General features: G+C 41.5%; 1 protein-coding gene across 5 annotated transcripts; it reads right to left on the bottom strand.

Annotated features, from left to right (window-relative positions):
* Nucleotides 1-461: 461 nt before the first annotated feature.
* On the bottom strand, nucleotides 462-6,801 carry fggy (FGGY carbohydrate kinase domain containing). 5 transcript variants are annotated; one of them, XM_056744125.1, is made up of 16 exons: nucleotides 6,501-6,799; nucleotides 6,047-6,295; nucleotides 5,801-5,912; nucleotides 5,569-5,720; nucleotides 5,411-5,499; nucleotides 5,135-5,250; nucleotides 4,712-4,837; nucleotides 4,538-4,641; nucleotides 4,351-4,458; nucleotides 4,052-4,113; nucleotides 3,828-3,978; nucleotides 3,604-3,678; nucleotides 3,385-3,505; nucleotides 2,922-3,016; nucleotides 2,760-2,821; nucleotides 462-1,494 (listed from the first exon to the last, which is right to left on the bottom strand). In XM_056744125.1, exons 2-16 carry the CDS (start codon nucleotides 6,227-6,229, stop codon nucleotides 1,401-1,403), a joined length of 1,650 nt encoding a protein of 549 aa, XP_056600103.1. In that variant the 5' UTR covers nucleotides 6,230-6,295; nucleotides 6,501-6,799; the 3' UTR covers nucleotides 462-1,400. The 5 variants fall into 5 exon arrangements, with proteins under 5 accessions (XP_056600103.1, XP_056600105.1, XP_056600102.1 ...); XM_056744127.1 differs by having other exon boundaries at nucleotides 2,760-2,846; nucleotides 6,047-6,801; XM_056744124.1 differs by having other exon boundaries at nucleotides 6,047-6,799.
* Between the last annotated feature and the right edge of the window lie 3,666 nt (nucleotides 6,802-10,467).

Genomic DNA, 10,467 nt, shown 5'->3' with positions numbered 1-10,467 from the left:
TTCTGCCTTCTGCTAAAAATACTAATGTAGGATGCTTATAAGGAGTTCTCAATGCAAATGCACTAATGAAGAACATCTAATGAACTTATAAGAAGCTCTAAGAACAAAGAACTAACCACGTGAATAATATTAATATTTACTTCCTCTTTTCTGAATACAAATATGGGAACTATTTTCAATAAACTTTGGACTCTGATTGAACGGCACTTCTGTGTCTACGTCATTCTTGGTCTCCGGGATCCCGAAACTCTGTGTGTTCCATCGACTAGACTCTTCAACCTTAGAATAATTAAACCTCGACAAGGGGACAAAAAAGTAATAATCTTACAGTATTATTAATAATACATAAGAATTGGAGGAGGTGTATTTAATCATAAAGCAAGTAATGATTCTCAGCTCTGCTATTCATTGCATACAGTACAAACCTGTAGTCCTACAACAGAAGACACCATTCATGTGCGTCAAAATGATTTCTCTCTTTTATTTCACAGATTTGTTCTCTTCATCGTGTGCTTCACTTTGAATAATAACTGTAAGCTCATGTAAAGAATCACTATTAAAGACACGCTGGTCTGTCTGTCTACTTTACTCTAATGCAGGTTGCAATATACTTCGCCGCTTTTAACTCATTCCCTGCCAGCATTTTTTTTTTAAAGTTGCCAGCCTACGCTAGCGTTTTTTTTTTACATTTTCACCCAACTTTAATGGCTCACAGTAAATTTTCTGTAAAGAATACATGGACAAACAATATGTCAAATGAAAGAACAGAGTCTCAGCTTTTAAACAAAATAAACCGTATTCTTCTATCTTCATTTGTCCGTTTTTATCACTCCGTAGATGTGGGTAGGTTTCTTCAAAAATGCAACACTTTGATTAAGAGATAATTAATGTTTTTTGTCAAAGATTCCGCCCAGATTACACTCAGAACAATCTTTAAAAACCACTAAAACATATATGTTCTAGGTTCTGGGATTGTGTACTTTTTCACAAAGGTGTGTAATAGCGCCACCTGCTGTACAACGGTACAAACACTGATTGCCGTAATTACTCGTCTTTGGAGGGGAACCGTTTTTTTTAAATGACGAGATAACTCCTCAATGGGGGTGAAAGAGATAATTATATTGTCCTGATCTGTGGAAAACAACATTTCACTCTAGGGTTAAGCTGGTTCAGGTGTGTTTGATGAGGGCGGGAGCAAAACTCTCCAGGACCAGCTTCACATGTTTTCGACATAAGCAGATATCATGAGCTCCCTTTGTAAAACACATTGCCTGTTTATTCATAACACACATGTGAGGATTTGACTGACTGGAGTAATGTTAATCAATCAAACATTTGATTCATATGAAGAGATAGAATGATGTGAGGAGATGAATGATACACATGACTCCAGGGCAGCATCAGTTGCTGAGGTCTCCATCATTCATCAGTTTGATGTATTCCTTCTGGTGACGGTAAAGCATCAGAAACACTTCATACTTCTTTCTGTAAAATCTTTAGAGACATTAGAGGGACAAATATTAGTTATGACATTACTAATTCTACACGTTACCTAAAGTGTTACATAACCATATCCATGTTACCCAAAGTAAAAAAAAAAAAATCAATGGTCACCTTCAAGTCCTTTTAAACATTTCTACTCAGATCTTTTTTCCTTTTCAATTTCCTTTTTTTTTTTTGGAGTCGACTCCGATCCCGACTTGAAGTTGAAGAGTCAATTCTATTTCTGGGATTGTGCTGAGAGAAGTGCTGTTCTTTCTCAGATTACCACAGAGTTTTGGATGGGATGTTAGCATGTACTGTCAGGGATGGAGCGGTGGTGTGACGTTAACCTTAAACATGATTGCTTTTTAAATGTTATTCGTTGCTTTGCGCCAATTACAACTACTATATAACCGGTTTGAGCCTATGACAACATAAAAATGATGCCGCTTAAATGGAGTCGATTCCTGCCAAAAGACCAGGAAGGAAAAGACCAAGACCTCCTTTTAGTTCTTTAGATATACAATGAGCATCATATCACCAAACAAAAGGTTTTATTATAGAATCCAGCACCTTACAGAATGATTGCCTCAAAGAAATGCAATACTTTGAAATAAATATTAAAATCAGGGAAACATTACAATAACATTGATTGACGTCCTCAAAACTATATTAAATGTGTTCAGAGTTCGTCATGTCATAGAAAAATGTGTTCTTTACCACCGAGCCACATTTCTACGATAAACAAGGCGGCAGGTAAATAACATAAATGATCAAAATCTTTGATTTTTAAGAGGTCATTCGTCGGTAGAATAGGGTTGTCATTCCGGGGAAGAAACAAGTCCCTTGAAGGTAGTGTCCATCCTGTGGGTGTCCTCTTGAAGGTGTGCGTTAAAATGTCTCGTAAGAAATAGGGTAAAACTAGCCCCTATGCCAGAGGAATCTGTGGAAATATGAAAGAGCTGGAATCCAGTCTGGATGAGAGGGCCAGAATATTTTCAAGAGGACACCCACAGGATGGCTGACAGAAAAACAATGGTCTAGAAGCACCTAATCCTGGTTGGAAGAGTTAATTTAAAGTTTAAGATCCAGTGGACAATGAGGTCTCTAAGTGATTCTTATTTCTATGTTTCCTGCAACCTTAAACATTTCCCAAGGAGCCCAGGAGAATGAAGAATCTGTTTGATACGTGCCAAGTCCCCTTCGCTGAAGTTCCTGGAATACATTGTGATTTCAACTGGGCTGTGATTCAAACACAGAAATTATTTTATTCTTACCTTTCTAGCTCAGGATTAGGTCTGACCACATGCCCTATTCTGCTCATGTTCCTCATTGCTTCCTAGAAAAGCAGCAGATAGTATTTCCTGAAAGTATGACTGATGATGTAATTAATCAATGACGATAAAAACCTGTGAGATGCAGGGCTGTGTGTAGTGTACCTGAATGGAGCTGTATTCAGATGATGCACAGGCTCCTAAAACTGCAGCTCCGACCAGCACAGCCTCCCTTTCTTCTGACAGGACAACAGGCAAACCTGTGGAGACAACATCATCATCATCATCATCTCAAATCAACACACACACACAGTGGGCATTTAAAAATGAGTAAAAATGTCAAATGATCAAAAGATTGTTTGTATGAAGTCAACAACACAGATTTACCTCACACGTGAACATAAATCACATAATTCGTCCTCATGTTATCGTCTGTCTTTATAGGGTTTTTGGTGAAATGTTTGAAAAGTGTGCTTGCTGGAAGGCAATGACTGATTCATTCATGTATTTGTTTGTGTGACAGCAGGTGTGTGATGCGTTTTCTTTACGTTCTTCAGAAGAGAAACTGCAGAATCTTTTTTGTGTTAGCGACGCTCCCAGCACAAATTAAGGGGTGTAAGAGTCATACCTGTGATGTTGGCGTGTAACTGCAGAAGCAGCGTGTTCTTGCTCAGCCCTCCGCAGAGGAACAGGGTTGTCATGTCATGTCCTGCCTCTCTCATGGCATCTATAATGTGTCTTGTGCCAAGCTTCATGCAACAGAGAGAGACAAGCAATGAAAAGGATGGCAGCGTTGTCTTAGACACACGTCTGATCAGATATCTACAGTTTGTTTTAAGCGTCTTACAGCAATAGCCTGCAGTGTGGCTAGGTACAGCAGGGCCAAGTCATCCAAAGTCTGTGACAGAGTGAGTCCAACAACCTGAACCCAAAAAAACAGGTTTCACCCGAGCGTCTGGAAAGTCCTGCAAAGCCACAACTGAGAGCCTATGTAAAATCAAACAACATGTGACTTGAGAAGAGGATTTGCTATGACAAGAACACAGTGGTTAGCGGGTCTGCGGCCGTCACCGTGCCCCTGGACGTCTGGTCGGCCAGTGGTGAGCGGTTGCCATGGAAATCAGGCAAGACATGCAGGCTGGCGGTCAGCTGCTCCAGGTGTGTTGGACCTCTGGTCATGTTCTCCAGATGGACATTCAGACAGGAGTAAACGTTGTTCCCGCTGCGGAGACAGAGAAGCGTTGAGAGACCACACGCAGCAGAATCACTGAGATTTCAAGTGACAAACTGCAAACCTCTTGTCAGCCAGCGCTTTTAACTGTGTGTACGCCACGTGTCCCTTCACCACATGCTCCACCTGCTCGTCAAATAACCCATTGTTAGGAAAACCTTCGCACGCACTACATCATGCAATGGGTTCGCGTGAAAAAAACAAAATAAGTCTGTACTATTAGCACACTTGAATACGGTATAAAGCTCCTTTTTGGAAGGAGGATGTTTGTGGCAGGGAATTGTGGGATGGCAATCACGGCATTCTTGTAACAAACATGATTTCTGGAGAGAGATGTGATATTTTTAACATCATTGGACTAACCAGTCTCCCAGTGGCGCTCTGACCTCCCTCATTCAGCCACAGATCCGGCACCATGGCAGACAGATACGGACCCCAGACCCCTGGAACAAACAGCGCCCGCTCGCTAACCTGCAAAACACAGCCCTTCACAATCACACTTCACAATTCTGCACACTTTCTCTCTTCATCACACCGCAGTCAAGCTTACAGCCATGTGACATGAGGACGTGCCGCATATAACAGCCATACGGGACGTGATCGGCTGGTTTTCACATGGCAGGTGGTGACCGCTCACATCGGATCCCAGCACCCCTAAACGAGAGATAGTGAAGGTCAGACACGCAGACTCGTCAACAAACTCTGAGAATGGTGAGTGGCGTACCTAAACCTCCAGCGTGAGCGTCTATGAGCGAAGCCCCGACAGCCGTGCCCGGTTTCAGACCTAAATCTGCGGCAGACTCTGCGGTGAGAGAACCTATCAGACTGCCTGGACGACACGTCTCCGCCCCTTTAAATGAATCAGCACAACCATCAATTCAAGCAGTCAAAGCATCAATTACTGACCCACTTGACTTATGATATGAATGAGCCCATGCTAAATGTGGACAGGGGCTTTCGATCTTCAAAAGGTCCACTAGCAAGTTTGCGACTGAAATCTAAACCATTACTGACCGCTAGACTGTTGGTGGCCATTTGTTGAGTCAGCGAGACGAACACACTAGAATAAGACATGGCTCCATCTCGGTAACACTTAAGTCCATATTCTGTATGAACCCTCCTCACGTTTGCCATTTTCTTAGCTTACCTATTCTGGAATAATTGTTCTCCACCAGGTCCTCCAGTCCAGCGGCAGTCCAGAAGCTGTCGTTCCAGCCGTCCGACGGGGAATAGGTCCACTTACACACTACAGTGCACAGAGACCTGCATCAGGAGATCCGAATGAGAGCGAATCACACGTAACCTCACCAAAGAGTCACCCATGAAACAATGATCGGCACAAATGAAACTAGGCAGTCCAACAAACGTACAGTTTCGGGAATCTTCCTGACAGGTTTTGTGAGAAGAAGACACACCTCCTCACCTTGCTAAGGAGCCCGTAGCTTTCCATGACAGAAAGTCTGGAAGATCAAAGAAATGTGCCGTTTCCTTCCAGCACGTCTCCCTCAAATTCTAGAAAGGAAAGAAAGGGTCACACAGGGATGCACAGTGTCTGCAGTCCCCCCTGGTGACGCCTCCCACCTCTTTGAGCCACAGTAGTTTGGGTGGCTGCATTTCCGGTGACATCACCCCTCCAACTCTCTGAAGGACTTCATGTTTCGTGGCTGTGATTCTAAGGGCTTGTTCGGCAGCCCGATGATCCATCCACATCACCACATTCCTCTCTCTGATTCCTGCAAAACTGAAACTGGATCAGACATCAGTGCCACAGGGAACATCTGGACTTCACCCTATAACAAAACAGCCTGATCACCAGTTTGATTGACAGCCACAGGCTGAAAATTTCGGTCGAGAGCCACTAAAGAGCACGTGCCGTCAAATCCAATTCCTCGTACAGAGTCCACATCAATGCCCCGAGTTACTTTCTGAAAGAACAACAATAACATGCACAGATTGTGTTTAATGGAGAAATGGGTTGTGCACCACCACACAAATATGTTTCATGGTGTGGACAAGCGATGCGGTTTCAGTGAAGTGTTTATAAGAAGTTGCGAGTGACCTTCACAGCAGTGCAGCATTTGCTCCAGATGTCTGCGGATGATTGCTCGTAATGATCCACACACGGTTCCCACACGTGAAGGCTTTCCTCTGACGTGTGTGTGACGTGACCGTCACGTGTGACCAGAGCCGCCCGTACACTGCCCGTGCCCACGTCCACTCCGATATAAGCAGAAGCGCTCATTTCTCTTGCACACACGTTACTTCACGATGTGAGTTATTTTACATCAAGAACACAAAGCCACGTTTTCTGCACTCGAATGCAAACACAACCATTAGTCATTTAAAACATGATGAAATAATGTTGCTCACTGCCATCCATAAGAATACAAACTATACCAAGAAACAGATCAGTCAATCACGGTATGTTTAATTACCAAGCAACGCTTGTAAAGATTGTATGTCAATAAGAATAAATCACTTCACAATAAAGCTGCGCGAGTGTGTGTGTTTACCTGCGTGTGTGTGAGAGTGAACACGGCGTCGCGCGCTCTGCAGTTTACCGACGGAGTGCGAGCTCGGACAAAAACACCGGAGGTTCCTCGAGAGAGAGGCACGTTTATGTGGTGCTTTGATGATGTCATAGAACAAATAACACACCTCCTGTTTTCACGCAGGCAGCAGCTGAAAAAGTTTAGAAAATGATATATAATAAACAAAATAATATCGCTATTGTATCAAAGCCTGTTGACACGATGCTCTTTTATATGTGGTGTGTCAAGGACTCGTGAACACAGGGTTTCTCTCAGAAACAATCAATAAATGGTTTACATATAAACCGCTGACACGCCGAAGCGCTGTCGGAGAAAGTTCAACATCGCAAATAAAGCAACTTTAAAGTAACTTAGGCCGACTGTTTGCCATTTTACTATACTGTATGTGAACGCTCATGTGTAACACTTTCACTCACACAAGCCACACAAACATGAAATATCGCTCGTGTTGTTGTGTTATTATATCAAACGCACACTGTTGACATTTACTGCTTTCAAACTTTGTGCTTGTGTCCCTCCCATGTCTGTCCTTCTGACAATATATATACTGTACACACATCAAAAGAGTAAACACACTCACGCAAATAATGGGTATATGAATAAACACACACAAGGATAGTAGTGACGTATAATGTCGCATTAAATTTAATAAATAATTGAACTAGTGAATTATTAAGGGTAGCCCTCATGTTTCTTGCCATTTTAATTATTATTTTCTTTATTGTCAATAATAGATATAGGCCTATACTGAAGAACATCATGGCTTACCAGCCGTTTTTTACAGTAATAAACTGACAACATTGTTCCTGCGACATTAACACTACATTTTCAGTATACACCATATAATAAAGCATATTATTTAAAGAAAGGCAGAAGCCCAGAACATAAATGCAAAGCGCTTTCGTTTTGTGCATTATAATCCTGTCATCCTTTTTGATGCGCTTTCCGTTAACTCAACTCAACTTTATTTATATAGCGCTTTTTACAATTTACATTGTTACAAAGCAGCTTTACATGAGACATATTGGCTATAAACAAAACAACTAAAGTCATATACCTGTAGAAACAAGAAAATGGTGAAAACACAGAAGACAGACATACCCACATACAAACGCTCCACAAACACAATATGCACACGTACTAACACACGTCGACATTGACACACATGGACTGACACACTGAAAAGCATGCGCGCTTACATGCAGGCACACACACACACACACACACACACACACACACACACTCGCAGCGAAAGCACACATTTAAGATAAAGGAGAGAGAAACACATGTCAAATATTAAACAGATTATAAATTCCTATATGTAATATTAATTATGTAAAACTTCTGGATTCTAAAGCGGCCCCCAGCCAGGCAAATAGTGCAAAACAATATGCAAACAGTGTCAAGGAACACAAAACTCCTATTTACTAATAAGGTAAATTAAAGATTTAAGATTTTCATTCATAATCTAATCGCATTTGAATTTTTTTGAAATTTCTGTTCTGCACTCTTTGATGGAACAAGTACATCAGTTTTTGTTGGAAGTGTTCCTGGTTCCGGTTGATCTAAATAATGCAGCCTAAATCCTCTGAGGATTTAAATTATAGAAGTGTAGTGAATGCAAGATTTAAACTGACAGAGTGTGTCTGCCTCCCGAACATTGCAGGGAAGACTATTCCAAAGTTTAGACGCTAGATAAGAAAAGGATCTACCACCTGCACTTGATTTTGAAATTCTAGGTATTACCAACTGACAGGATGCCTGAGAGCGTAATGCACGTGGAAGATTGTAATACAATAAAAGTTCACTCAAATACTGCGGAGCTAAACCATGTAGGGCTTTTTAGGTAATAAGCAAGATCTTAAAGTTATTGCGATGCTTTATAGGTAACCAGTGCAAGGTTGACAGAACCGGGGTTATATGCTCATACTTTTTTGTACGTGTAAGAACTCGAGCTGCCGTGTTTTGGACCATTTGGAGTTTTTGTATGAATGAATGAAAGAATGAATGAATGGAGTTTTTGTAATAATCCTGAAGGGCAACCACCTAACAGAGCATTACAGTAATCTAGTCTTGATGTCATGAATGCATTAATTTATTTTTCTGCATCTGACAGTGACGGCATATGACGTAGTTTAGATATATTCTTAAAATGGAAAAACAATTCTCAAATGACAAATTACTATGGAATAGAAGCCAAGATTCTTAGCTGACGACGAGTGTATTAATGGAGCATCTGTCAATAGTTAAGCAGTATTCTTGGTTGTGACGTAAAGCAGTTTAACTCACAATAATGAGAGTGTTTACATGCACAGTCTTATTCCCATTCTTGATAATAGCTGATAATGTGTAATCGTGTAAAACGGTTTTCTTTTATCGGGTAAAGCTCATAAACGGCGACGGCAAAACCCCTCTCGGCAGAGATAGTTTTTTGTTCATCTGTAATTTTAATTGGCAGTTAGTAAACATTGTACATTACCACCATCTACAGGATTGAGGTTTAAACTCAATGGGATTATCAGCACCTCTATCATGGATTCTAATTTAAAATTCAAGAAACATAAAAAAGGTATTAAGACATGCTAGAAGACATTGAATGATTTTTAGGAATATAGTCATCAATGACCAGTGGCTGTTAATAAAATATTGTTTTATTTTTAAAGATAAAATCTGTTCAGTTTTTTGGTGCCATAAAACGACTGGTTTCTTAAAATATTGTAATTGTACATGTACTTTAAAGGATGTCATTATTGATTGCTATCACTGTATGGAAGTAATTGGCTTCATGATTTCCATACAGTGCATGCAAACGTAATAGTAAAGTTTAAAGTTAAATATTTTTAAACACATAAATGTTTACCTTCCCAGTCATGTTGCACTGTTTATTGTAATGTCGAGCAGAGCTTTAGGTCTAGCAACACCCGTGTTGTACGAACACCCAATGTTGATGGAATTGCGGTTTCTTTGTAATCTTTGTTTTTAAATGTTGTTGTGTTTTTGTTAGTCTTGTAAAGCCCAGGAATCGCAGCAGCAAATTAGCTCTATAGTTAACTCTGGCACAACACGTGAGACGGTCCCTGCTTAATAAAATATGACCCAAAGCTTTGTCCTTAAAGATATTATTGTTTGCCATGAAACCTAAACTGCTTTCCTCTTGAATATGTCATTCATTTTTTTCATATGTGCAACATGCTTTATTCACAAACAAAAGTGGCTTAAATCTCCCTTTATTTTGCTTAAGGAATTTCTCGTGTTCCCCTTCAGTCGGTCTCTCGACGTTGTGTTGAGAGACAGACTGGGGTTTGATACTGAGAACCTATCATCTCCGAGATAAAACTAAAACGCCAATGGGGATTGGCGAATGGCCCACCCAAGGCAGTCTCCGCCCCGTACATACGGGTATAAAAGGAAGATGGCGGCGGTCATGCATCACCCTTTGTTCTTCGGAACCTAATGCTGAATTTCAGTATCTTCTCTCTTCGAGACTCTACAAGACTGCTGGATATACGATGCAAAGCAGCGGACATCCCCCCACTGGGGCAGACTCGCAAAAGGCATGAGGACGAACTTTCTGTCCAAGCATCGGACAGCTGCCTTCTGGCATCAGATGCAGAAGACTTCTATGATCTCCCATCTACGGTCGGTCGAGGTCAGGAGGAGTCCGATGCAGAGATGTCAGCCATGCTCAACCGAGCGGCCGTGAGCATTGGGTTGTCGTGCGGTACGCCGCCTTCACCCAAGTGCTCGCGGCTGGATTCTTGGTTTCTGGGGTCGGTGCGCGACCAGAGGCCGCGGTCAACCCCGGTGCCATTTTTCCCAGAGGTGCATGAGGAGTTATCAATATCCTAGAACACGCCTGTTTCGACGTGTTCCAGATTTGGTAGCTCTGTAGCTGTTACTTCCCAGGAGGGCGGGGAGGCTCAAGGAT

Source organism: Triplophysa dalaica, chromosome 3 (genome assembly GCF_015846415.1).
Source record: "Triplophysa dalaica isolate WHDGS20190420 chromosome 3, ASM1584641v1, whole genome shotgun sequence".
Taxonomy (NCBI): domain Eukaryota; kingdom Metazoa; phylum Chordata; class Actinopteri; order Cypriniformes; family Nemacheilidae; genus Triplophysa; species Triplophysa dalaica.
Note: the sequence above shows the minus strand (reverse complement) of the source record. Positions and strands in the feature narration are given on the sequence as shown.